Source organism: Myotis lucifugus, unplaced genomic scaffold (assembly GCF_000147115.1).
Source record: "Myotis lucifugus unplaced genomic scaffold, Myoluc2.0 scaffold_127, whole genome shotgun sequence".
Taxonomy (NCBI): Eukaryota; Metazoa; Chordata; class Mammalia; order Chiroptera; family Vespertilionidae; genus Myotis; species Myotis lucifugus.
This window is the reverse complement of record NW_005871175.1, coordinates 711148-738360: the sequence shown is the minus strand read 5'-3', so window position 1 is coordinate 738360 and position 27213 is coordinate 711148. Positions and strand designations below refer to the sequence as shown.

Here is a 27213-nt window from a genome sequence, read left to right as displayed (position 1 = left end):
TCTGGAAATCAATAAAAATAAACTAAAAAAAACTTTTTTTTGACGTTTAAATATCTCAAGTCTTTTTCCCATTACTTTTCCTTAGACCAGGACGTTTCTTGCCTGTAATTGCTGCGACAAGTATCCCTAATTGTGCTCTCCTACTGTCTCCCCTTCTTCATTTTCATTCTTTTTTTTTTTTTAAATATATTCTTTATGGTTTCAGAGAGGAAGGGAGAAGGAGAGAGAGAGATAGAAACATCAATGATGAGAGAGAATCATTGATTGGTTGTCTCCTGCACGCACCCCACTGGAGATTGAGCCCGCAACCCAGGCATGTGCCCTTGGCCGGAATCGAACCTGGGACCCTTCAGTCCGCAGGCTGACGCTCTATCCACTGAGCCAAGCCGGCTAGGGCTTCATTTCATTCTTCATACAGCAGCCATAATCTTTCTAATATAGAAATCTGTCATTTTACTAAATGCTTAAAAGCCACATGTTTGTTCTTAGGATAAAGTCTAAACTCAGTCAACATGGCGGATCAGACCTAAAGGATGAGGAGTGAAGGAAACAGTATTCTGGGCCCAGGGAAGAGCATGTCCAAAGCCTGGGAGGGGGATATAGAAATTCAGTTACAGAAGTTAGAGTCCTAGGAAAGGAATGAGACATTGAATTTGGACCACTACGCTGGGGCTGTCTTGAAGGGCCTTTTAAGCCTTGTCCGTGAGTCAAGACATTATACTAGGAGATGGGAATTCATCCTCTAAATTATGTACCCTGCAGTGGCGCTCCACTTTAAACTAAATTGTAATTGGTTTGTTTGGTGGTTCCCTGCACTAGCTGGAGATGACCTACTTCCCCAACTCTTGTGGAAGTCTTATCTCCTGCCATTTGTTGCTACTCTTAGCTGCTGCCACCCTCCCTGCCCAGCAGCAGTGTACACACAAAGTGCTCCAGGTATACTGAAGTTCTGCCATGTATTCTTTCACCCCGTGGTCTTTTTTCATTACCACTACCTACCCCTTTCCCTCTTCTGGTTACATTTTGATCATTCCTCAGATCTCAGCCTAATCCTCTCATTGTTCTTTGAGGTCTAGACTAGGTTTGGTGGCCCCGCTATGAACCTGTGGTCCCGTAGTCTATATTTCTTACACTATACTTACTAGATGTCTTATTTAATTTCAGCTGCCCTCAGACTCAGGTCACTTGACAGCATGAACTTCGTCTCCTTTACTGCTATATCCCTACTACCTGACACATGAACGTTAAAAAATGCTGATACTGAGAATGAGTGATTTTTTTCCCCTTGAAAATCTTAAGTCCTTGAACTTCTGTTATCTCTGATCGTCATCTAGGTCTTACAACCTGCATCAAAATTGGGTTCTCTATGGGTGGGGGATTGAGCCTGCAACAGGTACATGCCCTTGGCCGGAATCAAAACCGGGACCCTTCTGTTTGTAGGCTGGCAATCTACCCACTTTGCCAAACTAGCTAGGGCAAAATTGAAGTCTCTTGTCCTTACTTCCTCATACTTTTCTGCAACTGTTAAGAGAAAGGGTTAACTAAGGGTAGAAGATTGGGAAGCAGGATTGAGAAAAAGAGAAAGGTGCTTCCAGGTGGGCTAACTACTGGTGGAGGTGCCTTCCCTTGCACATTAACTTGAATCGGGAACCAATTTGGCTGAACTTGCCTATCTCACCTGCCATGGAAAGCAGAAGTCAGGCAAAATAAAGCATTCCCTCTCCCCCAACCCTGGCCCCTGCAAGCTAGGTTAGTTATTGTATGTATGTGAAAATACTAGTATATTTACATTAATTTTAATGGATCTTAATTCTACTTCAGTTCTGCTCTGAGAGTCAGGTTGAAAGTGGAAAGACCACAGAATTTGATAGAAGATTCAGAATTTTGTCTGGTTCTGCCATTTCCCAATTCGTGACCTCTACCTTTTTGATACTTGTTTCCTAATCTCTATAATTATTTACACAATAGTTCTTCACAAAATTGTGTGAATCAAATGTGATGATGCATGTGGAAATACTTTAGAGTATATGGTAAGCTCCTATGCAGATGAGCTTATTATTAAAATTTTGCTTAACCACTGTGTTCATTGATTCATCATTCTAAGTAGTCTTCACTGTTTAGCAAAATTCTTGCTGAAATATGATGTTTCCATTCTATTTCCACAGTACTGAACATTGGTAAAAAGCTCTATGAGGGTAAAACAAAAGAAGTCTATGAATTGTTAGACAGTCCAGGAAAAGTGCTCCTGCAGTCCAAAGACCAGATTACAGCAGGAAATGCAGCCAGAAAGAATCACCTGGAAGGAAAAGCTGCAATCTCAAATAAAATTACTAGTTGTATTTTTCAGTTGTTACAGGAAGCAGGTAAGTGGCTCTCCCAGTAGCCTCCCACTTCATGTTCTCTCACATACACATATTTGTCCTTTTCAGGGAGAAATGACACAGTTTGTATTAACAACATGTTGATTACTACTTATTATTTTTTTAGTTCTTAGAGGAATCAGGTAAGTGGCTTCCCTTTATCAGGGAGGTATATAACACAACACACTGTAATCTCTTTCATGGGTAGATGACACTATTTGTATTAACATTTTGTTTGGAGATGCCTCACAAGTAAGCTTATTTAAATCAAACCAGGAACTCAGATTTCACTATAACACTTTACTTGGTTTGGAATTAGTAAGTAGTATTATTTAGTTAATTAAAAGGACTCTTCCCTGCAACTTCTAGGGCATCTTCCTAAGAGAGACTTACCTATGAAGGACCTTAAGGAATGTACCTATGAAGGAAGCAAATTCTGGTGTTAGGCAGCTCTAGTTGATGAGTTGAAATTTATGAGCTGTAATTCTATACAATTATTCTGTGTTCCATCCTTGGAGATAATACAGAATTTAAAATTTCTCTTCCACTTGAAAGCTCTGAAAAGTGTTTGAAGACTAACCACATTTCATTCCGCTATTCCCCAAGTGAGGGATTTGGACTAGATCAAAGATCTTCAGGATTACCTCCTACTCCAAAACTGAAGACTTTCCAATAGAGACATCTACTAGAAAGATAAAAACAAGATCAAAACATTCTATGGAGTGAAGGAAGGGGAATTAGGATAATGTATTTTTCTGCAGATTGGTCTGTGGTGTATGAAATCTTAACCTGTAAAAGATTTGCACTCTTTCCCTTTAGTAGTCTTATTGTCTTCGATCATTCAACCTTTGAAGCCTCTGGTTCCTTACCTATTAAATAAAAGCTTTGTTCTTTATCTCAGTTCCAATTTTATAACTTAATAACTTTGTCTCCTTTTATTTGCACTTTTCCCAGTTGCCCTTTCGTAATTTAGAGCTTCCAGTAAGCATTAGTCTTCCCTAAATCAAAAGGGGGTTTTCATACGTTTGTTGCCAGTCAAGGTAGACATGCCTGCCTTATACAAAATAAGGTAATTTATGCAGCCGTGTCAAATTCGGTGCCTGCCCACCCATGGCAGGCACTGGCCCAGAAGGCTGCCACAGAAACACTGTGGTGCATGGGCCCTGATCCCCTCTGCTGGGCCTCAGGGATAAGTTTGGCTACAGACATCAAGGAAAACAAAAAACAAAATACGGTAATTTAAGTTAAATCCATTCTGTTAGTACAGAATGGGTTCTAGATAGTTTTGTCTCTTCCAAAGTACCATTTCACTGTTCGTTAATATTCACCCAAGGATACTTTTTCCACTGATTTTTAGAGAGAGAGAGGAAGGGAGGGGGAGAAAGAAACATCGATGTGGAAGAGATACATCTATTGGCTTCTTCCCGCAGGCATCCCAACTGGTGCTGGGGATCGAACCTGCAACCCAGGCCTGCACCCCTGACTGGGAGTCAAACCCAAGTTACCTAACACTGTAAATTGTTAATAAATTAGTATCTATGTACCCACAGTAATTGCATATAGCTGTGGGAGTGTGTGTGTAGCGCGCACACATATATGCACTTTAAAGTAATAGAAGATAAGTACAGCCCAAGCTTTTTGCTTATTTAATAAGGCACTATCAGTATACTTTCTGGGGTTTAAGAACAAGTGAATTAGAGTGATCCAAGTTGTTTAGGGTGTCTCCTAGTTTGACTTTGAAAGTCTTGCAGCTCAGGTAACTAGGAAAATTGATTACCTTAAATGAAGTACTCTTAACAATTCTCTTTAAAATATTGTATTTGACACATTTAACATAGCTGAAACTTATTTGGCTCACAGGAAATGTTGAAAAGTATTTTCCAGGCTTTATATGTTGTAAAATTAAGGAAAACCTAGGTTTTTTAAAATTCTTGAATGAATCGGTTTGAGGACAGATTAAGAATTCTGTTAAGCTTTATGTAATTTTTACTTGCTACTAGTTGAATAAATGCTATGTCTAATTGACCACCAGCGGTCTATTTAAAATTTCTTTCTTTACAACCAGGGTTATGTTCCAAATTAAGGTATTTCAAGAAATTAGAATGGGAAGAGCACCAGAATGAGAATCAATAAATCAGGATTCTAGTATTCTCATTGTCACTCATGAACAAACTATAAAATACTGAGCAAATAATAGGTATAGGTAATACTGTTTTTCCCTGGTAATTATATTGCGTGCTATACCTGAGTTACAAGATTTGTGGATTTGATCTCAATGTTTAAAAATCAAAATTTAACCTTTAAGTTTCAGCTCTCCCACAAAAATGCACTGAAATTACATTTAGGTGTGCGAATAGTGATATGAATAACAATCCTACAGTTGCCAAATCACGGATGGGAAGCTGGGCAGCCTTAATACATGGATGGCCCCAGGAATATGTGGGCTGTTTATCATACGTGGCCATTGTAATTCAGAGTATGAAGTAACATATTTACATTTTCTTAGTAATCTTGATGGCTTTGAATTTTGTAGACAACAGACAAATGGGGGGAATTCTTTTTCTCATCGTATGTAGTCATGAAATTTGCTTTAATGGTTAGCATCTGTATTAAAAGGAATCATATCATTTAACTGAATCAGTCTTTTTTAGAAGTGTTTTTTGTTTTTTTTTTTCCTCTGTACAAGTTTATTACCATAAGTTGATTCTGTGCTTTTGGTTCCCTTAAGTGTGTGCATATCGCAGGGTGGGGGCTGGGAGGAGTTTCTCTGGGTAAGAGTAACTTGTTTATGCTTAAACAACAGATTTGGACAAATGAGCAAATATGACTAAGGACTAATAGGTCTGAAAAAGAAGAGCTCTTGAAGCCAGGCAGTGAGGCATGTAGTTAATCACCTTGAGTTAAGGATTGATGTCAATCATCTGCCCATGAGCCCAGTCATTTCCTGGTTATGCAGCATACCACAATTTATTTACCCTGTTTCCATTGAATTTCACTGGTCAAACCCAGAGGAGATGCAGAGAAAGCAGCATAGGTTTTGGAATTGGACAGTGCACTTCCAAGTCCAGGCACCATTACTCACTGGCAGCATAACCTAGAGTTTCCACTTCATTTCTTTGAGTCTCTGCTTCTTTCACTATAAAATGTAAATAATAATACCTACCTCAAAATGTTTATATTTGGTTAAATAAGATAATGCATAAAACACTCAGAACAGTGCAGAGTTTTTATAAATGTAAATTCCTTTCATGTATGGATACATACATATGATCAATGATCTCCAGTCCTTTCCTAAGAAAACTTTTGTCCTAGAGGATTACATTGGCAATGGAGGTACTAACATTGCAGCCTTGAGATGAATATTATATTAAGCCCATGCGGGTTTGTTGATTCGCATTCATGCTCTAGTATTACTTTGTATTGGGATATAATAACACTTTGGGGACAGGTAGTATAGTATAGTGGTTAAGTGGGCAACCCACAGAGTTCAGTATGGGTTGGAAACCCTGCTATACCTACTACTAGCTGACGTAACTACTGAGCCTCAGTGTCCTCATCTGTTTTATTGGATAATCATACTATCTACCTTATCAGGTGTTATGAGGGTTAAACAAAAAGAAAATAAATTAGCAATGCCTAACAAATTAGGTTTTGATACTTTTAAAAGTTACTTTGTGGCAAAATATACATACATAAAATTTACCATTTTGACCATGTTTAAAGGTACAGTTCTTGGTGGTAAGTACATACACAGTGCTGTGCAACCATCACCACTATCTATTTTCATAACTTTCATTGTCCCAGACAGAAACCCTGACACATTAAATAGTAATTCTCTATTCCCCCTTCTCCCTAGCTTCTGGTATCCTCTGTTTTACATTTATCCATGAATTTGCCCATTTTAGGGACCTTATATACGTGGAATGAATTATATTCTTTATTTCACTTAGCATGTTTTCAAGTTTAATGCATGTTATAGCATGTATTAGAATTTCTTTCCTTTTTATGACTGAATCCATTGAATGTATATACTACATTTTGTCTACCCATTCATCTGTTGATGGACACTTGGGCTGTTTCTCCCTTTTGGCTATTAGGAATTACTAGCATGCTGTTGTGAACATTGGTGTATGAGTACCTGTTTGAGTACCTGCTTTCAGTTCTTTTCAATACAGCCTTTCGTAGAAGTGTTATTACATCACTCTAAAGTAATACTGTAGCATTAATGGGAATTAAAGTATCTCCTACATGAGTTTAACATAACGTTCATCTTCAGGCTGTAATGTTAATACCTAGAAATCCTAGAAATGGAATGCTGATATGGTTTGTGATAAACATTATAACTGTTTTTAGAGAGGTTATTTTCCAAGACTACCACATAAAATAGTTCCCATTTTAAACATCACAAGTCAGCTCTTTATTTTAGTTTTCCAATAATAGTTTGAATAAGAGAGAAGGAGAGGAAGAACAACTATTTTATTTGCTGTTGGCCAAATTGGCCATTATGTCCCTGCTGCTAATTGTTGGGTGGTTTTTTAAAGATAATTTGCTTCTAATGTTAAGGGAAAAAAGCTATCCAAAATTTAAGATTATAGCTGATTGTGCTAAGTAGATCGATATTTTACAAGGCCTGTATAATAATGGACCATAGAATATGAGAATCCTGCAACTAAATCTAATGATTAAGTGCCACTTAGATAAGTTATGTGCCTTGTGCAAAGTCAAGTACTCATTGGCAGAGGATGTTCTCAGTAAGTATTTTTTGAACGAAAAAATTAATGAATGATAAAAACACTGTGACTCAGATCTTCTGATCCAGTATATATTTTGCCATGTGACATGAAAGTGAAATAAACCTGAGTATTTTGATAAGTAGTAGTAAGACATACTAATTTTTCCTATTTCTACTTTTTAAAAATTACATTTATTTTTGATAGTGTCATTTAAGAGAAATGTAATTAGCTAAATAGGATTTTATTTTTTGTAAGGATAGAGTTTTATTATGCCTCAGGTCTACTTTTTAAAATACAATTTTAATGGTGTGGGTTTTTTTTCTTTTTCTTATTCATATATAGGTATCAAAACTGCTTTCACCAGAAAATGTGGGGAGACCGCTTTCATTGCACCTAAGTGTGAAATGATTCCAATTGAATGGGTTTGTAGAAGAATAGCAACTGGTTCTTTTCTCAAAAGAAATCCTGGTGTCAAAGAAGGGTACAAATTTTACCCTCCTAAAGTGGAGATGTTTTTTAAGGTATTTATTTTATGCATCTGTCTTACTATAACACAACTACAAACTTAAAGTCAAACATTTAAACATTAAAGCGATGATGTTTCTCTCTCATTTATGTTTTCATCTCTCTATCCCTTTCCCTCACAAAAGAAAACAATTTAAAAAACTTTTTACATTACAGTTGTCACTCCAGAAACATGTCAATAATATATACTTCCATTAGCAATCATAATTCACTTTTAAAAAGGAAACACCTTTGAAAACCTATCTTACTTTCTACCAAGGTGACTAACAAAATAAAATTAGCAATTACTAGGAAGAAAAGTAACAATTCAAAAAAATTTTTAATTTACTGTTGAAGAATTTGAAGTAAAGGCTACTATGAGGGGTCTTTTATATTTTAACTAGAGGCCCGATGCACAAAATTCATGCAAGGAGCTCGGCCCTCGCAGCCCCAGCTTCGTCCAGTCTAATTAGCATATTACGCTTTTATTATTATAGATACAGAAAAACTATTATCAGTGTCTCTTATAAGCAAAAACATACAATAAAGGAAGTAGGAGTCCATGGTTATGAATTTGTATTGGTTTTCTTTATTGAAACTGCTTTTCTCTTTTCATATTTGTGTTTAAGTTAGTTTCTAGAGAGAGGCCAAATTCTTTCAATATTTTATAATTAAAATGTTACCCAAATATTTTAAGTTTTAAAGTAACTATTGAAAGTAGACCAACTGAATATATTTGCTGTGAATTAAAGGGTATTTTAAATAAAATTTAATCTTTAGAGGACATTTTTTAGAGGGATATTTCTGAGGATTCATGCTCAAGGGAAAAAGGACTTCAGATTATTAGAAAATTCAAATATCTTATATTTAAACTAGAGGCCCGATGCATGAAAATTCGTGCAAGAGTAGACCTTCCTTCCCCAGCTGCTGGCACCAGCTTCCCTCCAGGACCCAGGCTGGTCCCTCCAGCACCCGGGACCCTGCTTTGTCAGGAAGGACGTCCGGTCTAATTGGCATATTATCCTTTTATTATAGGTTAATTGTAATCCTATACTTTATTTTCAGGATGATGCCAATAATGATCCACAGTGGTCTGAGGAACAACTCATTGCTGCAAAATTTTGCTTTGCTGGACTTGTTATAGGCCAGACTGAAGTGGACATCATGAATCATGCTACACAGGCTATTTTTGAAATACTGGAGAAATCCTGGTTGCCCCAGGACTGTACACTGGTTGATATGAAGGTACAATTAAAATGGATATTTGAGAGTAAAAAGTTACAACTGAGAAATGTCTTTAGTAGTATAGCTTTGAGAAACTTTTCTTTGGTGATCTGCTGTTTCTAGATTGAATTTGGTGTTGATGTCACCACCAAAGAAATTGTTCTTGCTGATGTTATTGATAATGATTCCTGGAGACTCTGGCCATCAGGAGATCGAAGCCAACAGAAAGACAAACAGGTAAGTGATACTTCAGGGTTGTTATTTTTTATTCATTGCAAGATCAGGCTCTGGTAGAGGAGAAAGGAAAAGTGGGAGGCAAGAAAGGCAGTTATTATTTACTAGAGGCCTGGTTCACAGTGGGGTGGGGGGAGGGGGCGGAGGGCGTGTCCCTCAGCACGGCCTGCACCCTCTCTCAATCCGGGACCGCTCAGAGGATGTCCGACTGCTGGTTTAGGCCCGATCCTGCAGGGATCCCTCTCGCAATCCGGGATCGCTGGCTCCTAACCGCTGGCCTACCTGATTGCCCCTAACCACTCTGCCTGTCTGCCTCATCGCTCTTAACCACTCGCCTGCCTGCCTCATCACCCCTAACCACTCTGGCTGCCTCATCTCTCCTAACCACTCTGCCTGCCTGCCTCATCGCCCCTAACCGCTCGCATGCCTGCCTCATCGCCCCTAACCACCTCTGCCTCAGTCCCCACCACCACGGCTTCCCAGAATGATGTCTAGGAGGTTGTTTGGCTGTCCGGTCTAATTAGCATATTATACTTTTATTATAGACTAGTGACACGGTGCACAAAATTCATGCACATTAAAAGGGAATTAATTAGAGGAAATATTTTAATATTGTTATTTGCCCTTTCTCTATAATAGAAGTGTCAGAGATGAAAGAAAATTAGTAAAATGTATATGAAAATCTCCCTCCTGTCAGAGTCTGGGGCGCGCTGTGGGACCCAGAGTCAAGTCCCCGCCGACCACGCATGCGCGCCTCTAAATCACATGAGACCCAGACCCAGCCGGCCCCACCCCTGTCAAGCCCCGCTGGGTTGGGGGTATAGCTGCATCCCCCGGCCCTGCACCAGGGCGGGGGGGCCTGGCCTCAGGTCCCCCCAACCTGGTGCGAGGGCACAACGACCATTTGCATATTAGCTCTTTATTATATAGGATTATGATTTGAACCTGTGTTGTTGATTGCTATTTATTTAAAGCTAAATATCTCTCATGTTTCCTAAATCCTGGAAAAAAAGGTAGGAATAATACCTTACATTTACAATGCAGATTTCTCATTATTGTAATAGACTCACACAGCAAGTATTATCTTTGTTTGATTACTTGAAAAGTAAGATTCTTGCCGGAAGCCGCTCCATCCTTGCTGCTTGACACAGTCGCTGCAGGAAAGAAACATCTGCACAGCATATGTTTCAAGGGACCTGGCGTATATAGCATACTGTTCTTAATATGTTTGCTCCCCTTAGCTATGTGTTTTAACCAAGGTCACCTCTCCGAGAAAGGTTGTTTCCCCAGGTAGGGATTTTTCCCTGAAGTTAGGGAAGGGATAAAACCCCTTAACTAAGTGCCAGGCAGGTAGTTAATCACTTTAACTACAAACAATCACGCTTAAGCTACATAATCTTTACTCCCTGGAATGGAGATAAGAAATGCCCTAACCTTTGCAATAGAAATTGACAGGATTAAAATCAACTGGTATAAATACAGATGTAACAAGACAATAAACACCAGAACGTAGCTGGAGATCCTGGCTATAACCTGGCTAAAGATCTTGGCTAGGCTGCTGATCAACTGAACGCTGTCTCCGTGCCATTCCTTCTTCGCCGACTCCGTCCACACCTTTGGGGACCCCTCGACCTGCTGGGGTTTGACCCCAACAGATTCTGAAAGATAGATATCTTCACAATTACAGCAATAAGTGGCAAATCTGGAACTCTATCCCAAGTCTTCTGGATCTTACCAGGTTCTATTTCTATTCTTTCCGTAAAAAACATAGGGCAAGATTCACTTTATATGAGAATTGTCATGGCAGTTAATTGTAGTTTAAGTGTACTTCACTAAATTATTTTTAGTCTAATTCAAGAAATGAATTCATAAACTCAGATACATTTTCAGATATACCCTTTGCTAGGCAAACTCTTCATAATCTGTACCCAAAACTCAGAAACCAAATAATTTCAGATAGCAAGAATATTACTAATTAGAATACTTGCAGCCTCAACTTTCTGTCTTTATTTTCTAGTCGTATCGTGACCTCAAGGAAGTAACTCCTGAAGGGCTCCAGATGGTAAAGAAAAATTTTGAGTGGGTTGCTGAAAGAGTAGAGGTAAACCTTTTGTTGTAAATCCACACTATATTATGTGTTTTTGTCTTAGAACTTCTTACTTCAAAATAACTGGATCCCTGGATCCCCTGCTATTAAGCTTCCATTACACTTCTCCCAAATCCAATTGAGGAAATCTAGAATCCTTGTTTCCTCCGGCCCCTGCAAGAGAAGTCTTGCATTTCTTACTAACCTCTCCACTGCTACTCAGAGTTCCATTAGCATGGGTTCCATTATCAGAGTTCAGAATTAGAGTTCCTTGTGACATTGAAATGTCACTTTAAGAGCTGTTGTATTGTCATTACTGTGATTCCATGGGAATTGAATAGGATTTGTGGCTATCCAATCGTCATAACTATCTTTCAGATCATCATTTCCATGGGAATATGCATTTGGATTCCTTGTGACTAACTTAAAGATTTATAAAACAACCTCTGTATTTTGGCTGATTATGCCTTAAAACTTCCATTAAACAGACTGTACTAAAAATCTTAGGATAAAATATATTTATAGTTTTCTGAATATTAGTTAGAAGTTGAATATTTATCCATTGCTTATTATAATTAACAGTTTGGTTAAGAAATACTCTTTTGGTTTTAATTATGAGGAACTCTTCTTTATAGAAGTTATTTTGAAAAGTAAATTCTCTTACATTTTGTTGTGTTTATCTTAAATTTGGTCTATTAAAAAATAAAATATTCTGTTCAGATGTATTTTTAGTATAAACTGTAGCTCTGCAAATTAACTCGTTCCAATATTTATCCATTTTTGTCCTTATCTTCTTTTGCTACGCATGTTTTTTTCTTCCAGTTGCTTCTGAAATCAGAAAGTCAGTGCAGGGTTGTAGTATTAATGGGCTCAACTTCTGATCTTGGTCACTGTGAAAAAATCAAGAAGGCTTGTGGATATTTTGGCATTCCGTGTGAACTTCGGGTGACCTCTGCCCATAAAGGACCAGATGAAACGCTGAGGATTAAAGCTGAGTATGAAGGTAAACATCAGATAACTGGAGCATTTCAGGACGCTCTCCACATTTTGCCAAAGAATTTTATGTTTAGACTAGTAATGCTTATAAAAGAGTGGGTTAAAGAGAATGATTTGACAATTCAAGCATAGAAGGAAGATAAAGACTACAATTAGTCTTTATTATTTTTTAAAATATATTTTGACTTTTTAGAGAGAGAGGAAGGGAGAGGGATAGAGAGATAGAAACATCCATGATGAGAAAGGAACATCATCGATTGTCTGCCTCTTGCATACCCCCCACAGGGAATTGAGCCTGCAACCTGGGCATGTGCTCTGATCGGGAATTGAATCAGTGGCCTCTTGGTTCCTGGATTGATGCTCAACCACTGAGCTACACAGGCCGGGCTGTCTTTACCTAATAAGAAGCCCCTCAAACACTATTTCTTAAATACTCCAACAGAAAATAGGGCCCATGTCAATTATGGAAAGCCTGAGGTTGAAGCAGCAGATCTTCTCAAGTATCTTTAATGACCAGCTTTTCCTGGGAGGTAAACATGATATTCAGTAATAAAAGAAATCTCTTGATGAAATAGCAGTGATCTAAAATAATGGAGCCCTAGAGACACGCCCAAATGTTTTTCAACTGGAAAAAATGTTTTTGAATATTCTTTTCAAAGGTTGTTGCTACAAGAGTGAAGTTAAGTTTTTTTAGAGAGGAGGGAAAGGTCTCTTTGATAAAATAATAAAAGCCAGACCTCCAGAAAAATGCAAAGGAGCAATTTATAATTTTATCAAAGAATGAAATGTTTTAGAGATATGTTAGAAAATACATTGAAGGGTTTTAAATGCTTGAGTACTATATTGAATTTGCCTTCAACTCTTTTTTAAACCAAAAGCTCTAGCCTCTGTTACTCTGTTAAAGGACAGTGGTCTGGTGGTGGTGGTGTTTCCTTGAGTCTAAGCAGCAAGTAGAAGTGGGCTTTGAGCCATTCCCTTTAAATTTTGGTACCCGCTCCTCTCCTTTAACCTATGGATCTCAAAGATGGCCAAACCTATTCTTACTACTTCACTGCTTGATGTATAATAAGTGGCAGAGTGAGCCTTATATTTAGAATATAATAATATGTAATATGTTTCTGGAGACTGATGAAGGAACTAAAGGAGTTAAGACACATGGGTCCTTATTTTCAACCTATCTTTAAATATCATTTGACTATTTAGCATAATTATAAACTTGTGACTTCCCTAGGGGATGGCATTCCTACAGTCTTTGTGGCAGTGGCAGGCAGAAGCAATGGTTTAGGACCAGTGATGTCTGGTAACACTGCATACCCAGTTATCAGCTGTCCTCCCCTCACTGCAGACTGGGGCGCTCAGGATGTGTGGTCTTCTCTTCGACTACCCAGTGGTAAGATACATTGAATTTTTAAAAATTCTTTATTAAAAGTTTAAACATGCACAATAGTATAGAGAATAATGTAATAAAACCTTATGTACCCCTTACCCAGCTTCAGCAATTAACATCTTGTTGCATCTGTAGCCCTCTTCTGGATTATTTTAAAGCAGATCTTAGACATTATAACTTTTTATACTTAAACTAGAGGCCCAATGCACGAATTAGTGCACATTGAAAGGAAATGAATTAGAAGAAATATTTTTATATCGCTATTCGCCCTTTCTGTAATAGAAGTGTCAACCAAATTCACAATCAACAATGACAGATCGAAACACACGTGTGCGATTGGTGCCAGCGAGAGCTTTATATGTATCACACATGCGTGAGTCAACAGCCTTTTATAGATATAGAATAAACTTGCTTAATTAGACCTGCTTTCTGATGTAGCTAAACTTTTTCCAGCCCAGTGAAGCAGCCCAACTTCTCTTTCAGGTAATTGTCAGCAACACAGCAGTAAATATCAACATGAAGCAGACTGTTATTGTAGATCATGCAGGGAGAACAAAGGGTAAAATATTTAACTGCAGCAGTGTTTGACTATATTCTGCACAGTGAGAAAACCTGAAGTCATATTCAAGTTCCACAATTTCTTCTTTTCAGTCGGGTCAAGTTTCTAAACTTTCTAAATCTCCGTTTTCTGGCTAATGAAAAGAAAATAGGATTCTACTGAGTCTCCTATCTACCTACTCCAGGACTTCTGTGAGGATCAAATGAGATGAGGCATGGGAAAACGTTTCACAGACATCTGGTTAAAGTGTAAAATGTTTGCACCTGGCGGCTGTAAAGCAAGTCGTGTTCCTGGGCTGAAGAAACTCCAAGGGGCTAGTCACTAGGGAGAGGAAGCTGGGTGTTGCTATGTAACGTCATTACCCGGTGCCCACAGCGACCATTTCTGAGGGCCACATTTTGTGCCATGGGGTCTCGGCAGTGTTGGCTGCAATTTGGTGGGGTGTTGCTCCGGGGTAGTAGAGGAGCCTGTGTCCCATTTGGGGGAAGCCGAGTGTTGCTTTGTGGGCGCCAGGTCTGCAATGCCATTTCTTTGTAAATGGCCAGTGCACATCACAGCAGCTCCTGCATTGAGCATTTGCCCCCTGGTGGCCAGTGCGCATCATAGCAACCGGTCAGACAGTCGGAGGGACACTTAGCATATTAGCCTTTTATATAGAGAGATACTTAAATATACCTAAGTGGTAACGACTCTAGTTTTTAAATCATAAGCTTGACACCATATATACACCTATGAAAAATTAATGGTAATTTCTTAAAATCATCTATTTAGTGTTCATGTTTTCCAGTCTTCTCATTTGTTTATGAATTTTCTTTTAGGAAACTTGTAGGATCTTTTGTCTATCCATTTTTAAATTTCACAAAAGATGTGTCTTGATGAGTCTGTTTTCATTCTTGGCTTTTAGTGAGGGCTTTTACTCCGGAATTCTGATTCTTTTAGTCCTGGGAAGCTTTTTTGATTTACTTAATAATTTCCTTCCCCTTCCATTTTCTTTCGTTTTTTGACTTATTATTCAAATTTGGACCTCCTTGATATCTATTTTCTTTCTCTTGTTGCTATACTTTCTGGAATATTTATAGTAACATCTTTTATTTGAGATTATTGTGTCTTTCACATTGGTTCCTTTCCTCAGCTATGTAGAAAACTGGGACACTGTAACAAGCCAGTTGGAAGCCCTGTGCAGATGGGTGGGGCTTGTCAAAAGTGGGCTCCACTATGGTAAGGCTGTTCTTTGAATAACCTCTCACATCAATGTCTTTCAATCTTTTCTCATGTGTTGCCCAGAATTACCCAGAGTACCTTTCTAGTCTCAGTCTCCTACTTGGAGGAATAAGCTTGGCTGCTAGCATTTGGGAAGCTAGGGATCTTAATATTTGTAAACTTAATCCTGTTTTCACTATGACGTTTCGTGTCTCAGCTATGCCTGGTGTCCTCCAGTCCACAGAATTCTGGACAAGTCTGTTTTGCCTTCATAAAAATTTAAAATTGCCATGGCCCGGAAGGTGCTTGCTTAGGTACATAGGGTGGGGAAGGGAATTTGAGGGGCCAAACTGCTTCTTGATTTCCTTCTTCTCCTTTGCCCCATTTTCACCCCCACTCCTGCCTTCAGATGTGTCTGGTGCCCATAATTCCTCAACCTTTCAGTGGGTTACGTCAGGCTGCTTCTCATCCTTCTCTGCTTCCAGTTTAGGATTAAATTTTCTTGGTATACTAAGTAGTGACCACTCCCTTTGCTTTTCAGCTGTGTTTATGTCTATTTTCTTTATTCCCTTTACTGCTTTTTACACAACTTCTAAGAGACATCTTGTAATTAATCCATCTTTAACTAGGTCTTCAACTAGACATCTACCAACTTCTCAAGTTAGAAATCTATAACTATAAATAAAACTGTAACCAAATCTATACTAGAGGAAATAGTATAGGTATTATCCATGGAGCTTAAAATAAGCTATCCATGGGAATGTGGTAAGCAAAAATTAGATGTTTTTAAACATTTAAAAAAATATATTTTTATTGATTTTGGAGAGGAAGGGAAATGGAGAGAGAGAGAGAATCATCAATGATGAGAGAACCATTGATCGGCTGCCTCCTGCTCGCCCCCACTGGAGATCGAGCCCACAACCTGGGCATGTGCCCTTGACTGGAATCGAACCTGGGACCTTTCAGTTCGAAGGCCAACACTTTATCCACTGAGCCAAACTAGCTAGGGCGCAAAAATTAGATTTTATTTAGTATTGTTCAAGGAAGATTTGTACATTCTGATCACTAGGATTGTGGGATTACCTTTTGAGGAATAGTGTTTCAGTGGCCTGGGTAAAATCCTGAAAACTCCCATTTCTCTTTCTCTTAAAACATGCTCACTAGTTAATCTAATATTTTTTTTCCGCTTCACGTATTTGCCTGTCATCCTTAAGCAGGGGCCATGCTAATATTCGCTTTACTGTCATCTTTGGGATGACACTAAAAGTAAAGTGACTAATGTCACATATGTTAACACAAATTAATAAATTAACCTTGTGATTTAAACTATGTTCCTTTTTTGTAATCCTTACCAAGGATATTTTATATTTTTCCATTGATTATTTTTTTTTTAGAGAGAGAAAGGGTTGGGGAGAGACAGAGAGAAACATCAATGTGAGAGAGACATCGATTGGTCGCCTCCCCACACGCACCCCTATAAAGGGACCACACATTCCCCGGCATCTCCACAAAAAAACAACAACAACAAAAAAAGGGACCACATACTAGGGATTAGGGATCGAGCCTCCAACCGAGGTATATGCCCTTGACTGGGACAGTCCACAGGTTGACGCTCTATTCACTGAGCCAAACCGGCGAGGACTGTAATCTGTTCTTATTGGGGATATTATAGTTAGAGTCAAAGAGCCTAGTGAATTCCAAGAATACTGAGAAAGGGGAGCTTTTGGATTGATTAGATAGCTACTCTTTGACTTTAGTGATGGTCATAAGTACTACCTCAAGAAACCAAAGCTGGGCAAACATGTGGCCCCCAAGGAAGTTAATTTTTTTTAATCTATGGTCATTTCTTTTTTATTATTGATTGTTTATTGATTGATTTTTTTAGAGAGAGACATTGATGTGTTGTTCCATTCATTTATATATTCATTGGTTGATTCTCATATGTGCCCTCACCAGGGATTGAACCTGCAACCTTGGTGTATTTGAGACAACACTCTAACCAAGTGAGCTACACAGCCATGGCTACTCTTCAGTCTTTTAGATCTTATTACTATTAAATTTACTTACAACCTGATACTTATTAAGGTTATGCTTTGGATTTGACTCTTTTACTGCTTAAAAATGTTAGATTAGTTAGAATGTAAAAACAAAAGGAGTAGCTAAGATATTATTAAAACAATTAGCATGCCTCAAGTTTGTCTAAGAACAGCTGTTTCTACCTTCTTGTCCCTTGTTTTTTTCTATTGTCCTTCACCAGGATTTAAAGGGATTGTGTATGTGAAAAGAACTTTGAAAAGGGTAAATATCTTTGCCAGTGAATTCAGAGAGAAAAGTCATAGATAATGCATATAAAATACCTGCTCGTAGCAGATATATATTACTTTCCTCTTATAATCACTTCACCTCCCCAACATTAAGGATAGTAACTCCTTCTGCAGAAATACTTGAAATAAGAATAATACAGTAGTTTTTATTATCTATGGTTAATAGGACTTCTCTGAGTATACAATAGTTTGCTTAAGTAGTACTTTCAGTATTAATTGACAGCTCAATTTTCTGTCTTTTCCTTTCTGAACCAATAGGTCTTGGCTGTTCAACCATACTTTCTCCAGAAGGATCAGCTCAGTTTGCTGCTCAGATATTTGGATTAAACAACCATTTGGTGTGGGCCAAACTGCGAGCAAGTATATTGAATACATGGATTTCCTTGAAGCAGGCTGACAAGAAAATACGAGAGGGCAATTTATAAGAAAAGAACATCGTTGCATTTTTTTAGGAGAAAAACTATAATTTTCTAGTTTATAGAAATTATAGAAAAAACTATAGCAAAATTATAGAAAAAACTAATTTTTTTTCTGCAGAAAAAAAAATCAGGCAAAATGAAAAGATTTTAAATCAGAGAAAACGAAACTTATTAGTGTATAATTGCTTCTCTAGATTCATGGATTAGTAGAATATATGTACATATCTAAAGACATTTTAAAATTAACCTCTTTCCCACTATATGGTCATTGCTAGGTGGGTAACAATCAAATAGATTTCTTAAATGCTAATCATGTCCTATTATAGAGCTCTGAAGACCAGGGGTCCTCAAACTACGGCCCGCGGGCCACGTGCAAATACAAATATTGTATTTGTCCTCGTTTTGTTTTTTTACTTCAAAATAAGATATGTGCAGTGTGCATAGAAATTTGTTCATAGTTTTTTTTTAAACTATAGTCCGGCCCTCCAATGGTCTGAGGGACAGTGAACAAAATTCTAAGGACATGATTTTTTATTTGCAGTCAGTATCTCAGAAAATGGTGTGTATCTTTAGCTATTGATAGACATGTTTTGTTTTCATTTTGATTTTTTTTTTTTCTGAAGAAAAGTTGAGATTGATGGGGAGGGGAGGGAAGACACAAAATAAGATGAAGAGGCAATGTGAAAGCCATGGAAAGGGAACTTTTCTGAGAACTGATGGGTGTCAGAGCACTTTGCCATGGAAAAAAAGTAGAGCCACCTTTGCCTTCAAATGAAAGACTTAGTGAATCTTACTTGGCTATGGTGGGAATCTATGTGGGTCATAAAATTCTTTTAATTCTGATAACACATATTTGAGCCACACTAATCCCAGTGTACCATCATTTTCAAAAATTGGAATCTCCCAGGTGATAACCATAACTAGTTTATTTCTTATAACAGAATAAATCTGAGAAGTGTACCCAGCAAGTTGTTACTGAGAGGTATTATAGTTCACCATCAATCTATAAACCATATAGATTGGGACTCTTATGTTATGCAGCCATGGGGATTTTATAGGTCACTGAACTTTCATCCAAGTGTCCATGAAACCCCTTACACTTGGTATGACTCTTACCAATGACCTACACAGTCTACACTTTTTGCCTCTCAAACATTAACAAACGCATTTCTTACATGACTCTCACCTAATCTCTGGTGGAGTGTGTTTAACTTACCACTCCTTTCCTGGGGTAGACAACAATATATCCCAACATCTCTTGATCATTTCTCTATTACTCTTTCCTCTTAAGTATTGAGACTTTCCATTGTTCACAAATAATGGTTGGATCATCTTCACTGCTCCAGCTAAAACTAGCATCCATTGACTTCCAGCTATGTCTATAAACTTGTATATTCAACTGTCCATCTCTCCCTGTCTGAATGCTCCAAACTTAATTCATCTTCCACCAACCCTGTAACTGGCTGCACTCATTCTCCCAAATCAGAAGCTTGATTTCATCCTCAATGTTTTTCTTGACTTTTCACATTTAACTCATCACCAAATATTGGATTTACCCTGTTTACCCATTCTCTGTGCAAAAGCCGCAAGAACGGGTCAAATTCTACACATGGTGTGACCTAGAAGGACTTCATTCTCAACCCAGCCTTTTTGAAGTTTGTCCAAGGACTTAAAACATACCTTAAATCTCTTTTGCAACATTGACTCCTTTGAAAATATGCTTTTTACCCTCCAGAAAAGTAAACACACTGAAGTTACCAACCGATCCCACTGATGGTGCAGTTCTCTTGAAGTCTACACAAGGACTGTAGGTTAAGTAGGGAACTTGCTCTCAATTATTATACTATCTCTTTTTGGTTCCTTTACTTCTTAGAATGTCCTCATTTCTGTCATTAAAGCTATTCATTAGTTAATAGAACTTTATTTTTACTAACTCCACAAAACATTCCTTAATGACCGCTAGCTCCAGTAGCTACAAGTAGTTCTTTCTCTGTTGGATTGTGAACTTCAAAGGAGAAAATACAGTTTTACACTTCGTTTCCCTCAAACTGCCTCATAGTCTGATATGCTTTGCCTAGCTACCTGAGATGGGGGAATTATGTGCTCTTAATATTCTATGTTGAGGACAATTAAAAAGATTGTTGTTTGAGATCTCTGGGGCTATAACTCTCACCCTCTCTGCAGGGTGATGCAGTGACATAACCACAGTTACAAACGCACAGAGGGCCCTGGAGCCTCCTGGGTTCGTGAAAATGGGGACCACACACATCAGCTGCAGAGACCGTCCTGATTCCCAATCCAGCTCTGCTCCATCCCAGCTGACCTGTGAAATGGGAAGGATGGGCTGGGCTGGCTCCAGGTGGACACTGGCTGGGCGGCAGGGATGACTCTTACCTTCTGCAGTAACAGGAACGGGCCAACAGCTGGCGACAGCCTCTGCCGCTTCCCAAGGCAGGCAGCTGGGGTGGGCAGAAACCACACCACATTACCCTTTAGAAGGGGTAAGTGGGAGGCTGAAGGATGACTTTGGGACCAGGTGGGCAGCCAAATGCCCTGGGAGGCCTGTTCCGCCTGCCACTGTGCAGACTGGTCCCCTCTTGGCCACACTGCGCAGGCCAAGCCCCCCAGGGGCTGGACGTCAACACAGACTGGGTGCTCAGGGCCTTGAGGGGGTGGAGATGGGGAGGAATGGAGGGGGTGTGAGTGAGCAGAGTGCTGGTGTCTGCACCCCTCTATTTAAGGGGTCAACTCACCAGCCCCTCCTAGGCTGGTTTGATGACCCTGGGGCTGCAGGCAGGACCTGGAAGACCAGTGACAGGCTGGGGCATGGGCTCAGCAGGTCCCTGAGCTGCAGGGGATTGCTGAGGGTGCTGTGCTCTGAATGGGGCTCCAGGGAATGAGAGATGCTGCCACCAGGGTGGGGTGGCATGAGGGACTTGGACGAGGCAGCACAGGGGCCAAGCCACATCTCACAGAGCCAGTGTGGGAAGTCAGCCTGTTTGCAGTGGGACTCTGCCAAGGTTATCAGCTGCGAAGGACAGAGGGACAAAGAGCAGCTGCCCAGAGGCACTGGTGCAATAACAGGACCCCTGTCTGCTGGGGGTGAGGGGAAGAATGAAGCCCATCAGAGCAAATGGCCACCGGGTGAAGGGCCGCTTGCCCAGAGGTCACACGTAAAGGAGAAAGGCTCTGTGAATTAATATCCGTATCAGTGTATCAGCCCCTTTAGATAGCTAGCTTGCAAGGTCAGACAGTTAAGTTCATCTTTTCTATTCAAACAAAAAACAAAAAGTTATTTTACAGTCTAAAAATAGCAGAGTTGACCTACAGAATAAGAGACTGTCTAAGAATAACAGAGTAGTTCAAACAGCAGTTTTCCAAAGGAGGGATTACTATGCTTCATTATCTAGAACTCCCTTAACCCCCCTAAAATCTAGGCCTAACTGGTTTGAAACCTGTGACAGTTCCACCTCTCTTCCCATGACTTTTACTAATTCACAGAGACTCTATCCTCCTGAGCTAGAGTTCACTCTACCATTTGTGCTGTTTTTGCATTGTACTATATTGACCAGACATGATATGTTCCAGGCATCACAGAAAAAACCATGAGCCAGAGATGGTTTCTGCCCAAGGAACTCACAGATTAGGGGAGAAATAAGAAGCAAAAAACTCATTCAGTTAAAAAGTTGAGTACCAGGAACAAACAAAAGAGTTGAGGACCAATAATATACCAGCCAGTGTGCTACAAAGATGCTAGCAAGGCTGCTGCAAGTGGGCAAATACGGTTCCTGTTTTTATGGAAATTATAGTCAATGTAGAGAGACGGGCCTTAAACATTGACCAATGCTCAGAAACAGAGAGCTCTATGAAGGTCAAAGAAGTAAGTTTAAAAGCCTGGGACCAGGATGCAGAAATATTGAAGGATGAAAAGTAGTTAGCTAGGTTGCTGGTATAGAGAGGAGAGGGGAAGAGGCAGGATTTAGTAGGACCCTGACAAGATAGGAGTCTATAAAGAGTAGGAGTTCAATAAAATGTCCTGTCATTTCATCAAGTACTCAATAGGTACTCTGTTCTGACATTCAAACACACCTTGATTATTTAATCTTACAAAACCCCTAAACCTCGTCTCTGTGTTGCTTGAGTGCTGTCTATACCAGGATGCATGAATTATCTTTTCTCCCCAGAAGAGTTATATATTATCCCTATTTTGCAGTCAGGAAAATTGAGCCTCTGATAAATTAAGTAACGTGTTCATAGTCTCTAGTGCAAGCATGTCAAACTCACAACAAATATTTTTGCGGGCCAGCCAATATAACGGTATGTACGAAACGTTTTAATAAAAATTTCGTAACTTAATTTTTACAATATCCTGTTATACACAATTATTAAGAATGAACTACAACCTTCGATAATGAATGATTACTATAATCGTGTTGCATTCATTTCCCTTACGCACTTTATGCGCAGGTGCACCATTTCTCTCCACTAATACTAGCAGCAAATATTTTAGCAGCCGATTGCCACATCATTAGTCTTGGACTGACTTGTTTGGTGTGCGCAACAGGAAATACTTCGCTTTCGGAGAACAAGAAAAATAGGTTTATTGTGTTACACTTACTAATTTGTGCCGTTATTCAGTGTCTGGTAAGTTAATGTTCAAGAAAAAGCATTTTTATTAAAATCTTTTATATTTTATGTTAACAATGACTCATTTATTTCAGCCCTTTCTATTCAGCATGTCTCTATGGAACAAAACCTATGTTCCTATGAAAATTGAAGCTTTTTTTTTTTTTTTTTGGCCCACATAAACTTAAACCCTATTTGGCCCATGGTAGCCTTTGAGTTTGACATGCTTGCTCTCGTGAGTCTTAAAGCCAGGAACTAACCCGGACATTCTCACCCGAAAACACTGCCTTTCCTGCCTTACTTTCGACTGCTCCTAAACTGGAGCCCAAAGGGCAGCCAAAGGGTTTCACCACATGTTGCCCTACCCGGTTTGGCTCAGTGGATAGAGCATCGGCCTGCGGACTCAAGGGTCCCAGGTTCGATTCTGGTCAAGGGCATGTACCTTGGTTGCGGGCACATCCCGGGTAGGGGGTGTGCAGGAGGCAGCTGATCGATGTTTTTAACTCTCTATCCCTCTCCCTTCCTCTCTGTAAAAAAATCAATAAAATATATTTTTTAGCCAGAACCGTTTGGCTCAGTGGATAGAGCGTCGGCCTGCGGACTCAAGGGTCCTGGGTTTCGATTCTGGTCAGGGGCATGTACCTTGGTTTCGGGCACATCCCCAGTGGGGAGTGTGCAGGAGGCGCCTGATCGATGTTTCTCTCTCATCGATGTTTCTAACTCTCTCTCCCTCACCCTTCCTCTCTGTAAAAAATCAATAAAATATATTAAAAAAAAAAAAAAACCAAAACGATCCAGTGATAGGCTAAATATGCTTGAGAGTTTCAGTAAGTTGATGTAAAAATTAAAAAAAAATATATATATATATATATATTAAATTAAAAAAAACATATATATATATTTTAAATTTAAAAAAACGAGAGAAACCAAGATGGCGGCATAGGTAAACACCGGAGTTTGCTGCCTCGAACAACCACTTCAAAAATACAACTAAAAGACGGAACGGACATCATCCAGAACCACAGGAAGGCTGGCTGAGTGGAAATTCTACAACTAGAAGGAAAGAGAAAAGCATACCGAGACTCAGAGGAGGCGCAGTGCGGAGGTGAAATACTAAGGTGCAGAGGTGCATGAGGAGCGGGCTGGCGGCTGAGGGCGCGGTTGTCGTTTTCAATCGGGAGGGAGTCTCAGGCTCTGAGCTCCAGTTCCGGGCGAGTCTCTAGGGACCCAGACTCATACGGGAGAAGCGGGACTGTCTGGCATCGCTCAGAACCCTAGGGCAGCTTTCTCTGCGTGGGGCTTGCAGCGATTACCTGGACATTGAGAAGCAGAGCCTCTGAGGCCAAGTCTGAGAGCAGCCATAACTGCTAGCCCCGCCCTGTTGATCCCGTGGGACCCGCCCCGCCCAAGCCCTGCAGGGAGGCTTTTGCTGATAGCTGCAGGCAAAGGCTAGATTAGCACCTCCCTAGAGATGCAGGAGCCAGGAAGCCTAGAGGTCAGAGTGGGACCATCCAGTTTGCAGCTCCGTGGAACCATAAAAGACACACTCAGGGGGCAGACTCAGTGAGCACCAAAGCCCCATTGAAGCAAGTCTTGCCCCAGAGGGGTGTTTCCAGCACAGAAGTTCTCCCACTGCAGACACAGCTGATTCTCACAGCCAATTGGCCTGGAGGTCAATTCCTCCCAGTGATACCTACAACAATCAAGGCTTAACTACAACAAGACTGTGCACAAAGCCCACAAGGGGGTGCACCAAGAGTGTCTACCTCAGGTAATTGGGACACTTAGCACAGAAAGGCACTCAATCAACACAGTGAAGCATAAAAAAATGCTGAGACAAAGAAACAGGACACAAATGGCAGAAATGGAGGAAAGCAAAATGCTGGATATAGAGTTCAAAACCACACATTTAAGGTCTTTAAAGAACTGTTTAGAAGCCGCCAATAAATTGAGTAAGGCCTTCGAAAAGACTGGTGAGACTGCCGATAAATGTAGTGAGATCTTCGTAAAGACTGGTAAGAGCGCCGATAAATGTAGTGAGATCCTCAAGAAATCTAGTGAGACCCTCGATGTTGTGATAAAGGACCAACTAGAAATTAAGCATACACTGACTGAAATAAAGAATATTATACAGACTCCCAACAGCAGACCAGAGGATCGCAAGAATCAAGTCAAAGATTTGAAATACAAAGAAGCAAAAAACACCCAATTGAAAAGTAAAATGAAAAAAGAATCCAAAAATACGAAGATAGTGTAAGGAGCCTCTGGGACAGCTTCAAGCGTACCAACATCCGAATTATAGGGGTGCCAGAAGATGAGAGAGAGCAAGATATTGAAAACCTATTTGAAGAAATAATGACAGAAAACTCCCCCCACCTGGTGAAAGAAATAGACTTGCAAGTCCAGGAAGCACATAGAACCCCAAACAAAAGGAATCCAAAGAGGACCACACCAAGACACATCATAATTAAAATGCCAAGAGCAAAAGACAAAGAGTATCCTAAAAGCAGCAAGAGAGACAAGTCAGTTACCTACAAGGGAATACCCATACGACTGTCAGCTGATTTCTCAACAGAAACTTTGCAGGCCACAAGGGAGTGGCAAGAAATATTCAAAGTGATGAAAAGCAAGAACCTACAACCAAGATTACTTTATCCAGCAAAACTATCATTCAGAATTGAAGGTCAGATAAAGAGCTTCACAGATAAGGAAAAGCTAAAGGAGTTCATCACCACTAAACCAGTATTATATGAAATGCTGAAAGGTATCCTTTAAGAAGAGGAAGAAGAAAAAGGTAAAGATACAAACTTTGAACAACAAATACACATCTATCAACAAGTGAATCTAAGAATCAAGTGAATAAATAATCTGATGAACAGTATGAACTGGTGATTATAATAGAATCAGGGACATAGAAAGGGAATGGACTGACTATTCTTGGGGAGGAAAGGGGTGTGGGAGATGCGGGAAGAGACTGGACAAAAATTGTGCACCTATGGATGAGGACAGTGGGTGGGGAGTGAGGGCGGAGGGAGGGGTGGGAACTGGGAGGAGGGGAGTTATGGTGGGAAAAAAGAGGAACCAATGTAATAATCTGAACAATAAAGATTTAATTTAAAAAAAATTAAAAACAACAACAAAGGGTTTCACCACATGTGCTTAGCACTTGGAGATTCTTTTCTTCTGTGCCTTTGCCCATATTCCCTTCTCTTCTGAACTTTACTCAAAACCAACCTCAGGTTTTCCTATTATCTTTCAAAACCCCCTTCAAATGTCAATTCCCCTATGAAATACTATCAAGCAGCAAGAAACCGTCTCTCTTTCAAACGACTCTCTACGTTTCTAGTTGGTATGTTACCACCCCCATAGGCCTTTTTAAAAATTTCTTTATTGATTAAGGTATTACATGTGTGTCCTTATCTCCCCCCCACCCCCCGCCCCCACTCGCGCCCCTAGACCTTTTATTTATCTTCCATAGATCGTTGCCCAGCTCCGGCGTGGGGGTACCAGGACGGCTTCGCACGGTGCTCTGAGCGGAACCTGTCTTGTAACCCGTTCTCAACCCGCCCCCGGGGTCCCACGGCTCAAGCCTCCTTCAGGAAAGGTGCACCCACTTTATCCACGAATTTCTAGCAACTACCGAGTAAGATATGGCCTCTGACGCTGACTCGGATACAGGCGCTTCCGACTCTGACCGCTTAGCAACCACCGGCTTCCTCCCCCGCTGGCCGCCTCCGAGATCCTTTTCCGGGGCAGAGGTCATCCCGTCCCGCCCGCGTTTCCTCCAAGATGGCGAGCGGCGGCGGCGGCGGCGCTGGGGGGGTTTCGGTGCCTGCGCTCTGGAGCGAAGTGAACCGTTATGGCCAGAATGGTGACTTCACGCGCGCTCTCAAGACCGTCAACAAAAGTAAGTGTCAGGGCTGGCGCCGGGGCGGGCCGGCCGGCGGAAGGATGCGGGCTCCTTCCGGCGCGCGCGACCACCTCTGAGTAGATGCGGGGGCGGGAAGACCCCGCCGCCAGTCCCGGGCTCGAACCCCGGGCGGCCGTGGTGGCGTGTGGTCGCGGCTCGGGCTGCCAGAAACCAGCCCTGGGTTTGGGGGTGTTTAGAGCCACGTGTACTTCCCTCTTGACACCCCTCGGGAAGCGAGGGAGGGATTTAAAGAGACCGCTGCTGCCAGCGCCTCATCCGAACTGTTCTCTCCTGGGACGCCTCTGTTTTCACGCCTGATTTCGCAAATATCCCCCATTACCTTCCCTTCGCCCATTTCACGGAGCGATCGGATCAGTGCTGTTGCCGGGGGAGCTCGTTCCCTGGGGCCTGCGCGCGGGGAGGAACCTGCCTGTGACACGTACCGGAGAAGCGGGTGCTGACGAGGTGGGAGCCGCGCGGCCGGGGAGCAGGACGGGCTGCATGTGTCCGCCAGGCCCGCGCCCCGCAGACGCTCTCCCCGTGTTATTAGCCCGGAAAACGCCTGTGAAAGCACTGACAGTTGAAATCACGTCGGAAGGAACATCTGGCCTGTTTGGTTTTTTGTGTGTGTCCCATAACTGATAATTTCCG

At 40.6% G+C, this 27213-nt stretch overlaps 2 protein-coding genes, 1 long non-coding RNA gene and 2 other non-coding genes across 9 annotated transcripts in view; 3 read left to right on the top strand and 2 right to left on the bottom strand.

The window, feature by feature from the left end:
• Positions 1-20074, top strand: part of PAICS (phosphoribosylaminoimidazole carboxylase and phosphoribosylaminoimidazolesuccinocarboxamide synthase) — a 21502-nt gene extending 1428 nt beyond the window's left edge. The window contains exons 2-9 of one of the 2 annotated variants that reach the window (XM_006093940.3): positions 2166-2363; positions 7436-7614; positions 8663-8842; positions 8945-9058; positions 11073-11156; positions 11964-12144; positions 13369-13527; positions 17866-20074. In XM_006093940.3, coding sequence (XP_006094002.1) covers positions 2166-2363; positions 7436-7614; positions 8663-8842; positions 8945-9058; positions 11073-11156; positions 11964-12144; positions 13369-13527; positions 17866-18032 — 1262 coding nt within the window. In that variant the 3' untranslated portion in view covers positions 18033-20074. The remainder of the gene's footprint in view (positions 1-2165; positions 2364-7435; positions 7615-8662; positions 8843-8944; positions 9059-11072; positions 11157-11963; positions 12145-13368; positions 13528-17865) is intronic. The other variant, XM_023758271.1, reaches the window with a different exon arrangement.
• On the top strand, positions 3438-3571 carry LOC111827074. The gene has a single exon (XR_002830550.1). It is a non-coding gene; the product is annotated as a small nucleolar RNA SNORA5 (small nucleolar RNA).
• On the bottom strand, positions 8991-27213 carry LOC111827070. The gene is made up of 3 exons (XR_002830546.1): positions 26903-27213; positions 20421-20689; positions 8991-9108 (listed from the first exon to the last, which is right to left on the bottom strand). It is a non-coding gene; the product is annotated as an uncharacterized LOC111827070 (long non-coding RNA).
• LOC111827081 lies at positions 16456-16557 on the bottom strand. The gene has a single exon (XR_002830555.1). It is a non-coding gene; the product is annotated as a U6 spliceosomal RNA (small nuclear RNA).
• The window catches only part of SRP72 (signal recognition particle 72), a 43925-nt gene continuing 42998 nt past the window's right edge, over positions 26287-27213 (top strand). For 2 of the 4 annotated variants that reach the window (XR_002830544.1, XM_006093938.3), the window contains exon 1: positions 26404-26559. Coding sequence is in view for 2 of the 4 variants with exons in the window: in XM_006093938.3 (XP_006094000.1) it covers positions 26442-26559 (118 nt within the window). In the remaining 2 variants the exon portion in view is untranslated. Of the gene's footprint in view, positions 26560-27213 lie in introns of all 4 variants that reach the window. The other 2 variants (XR_002830545.1, XM_014460185.2) reach the window with 2 other exon arrangements.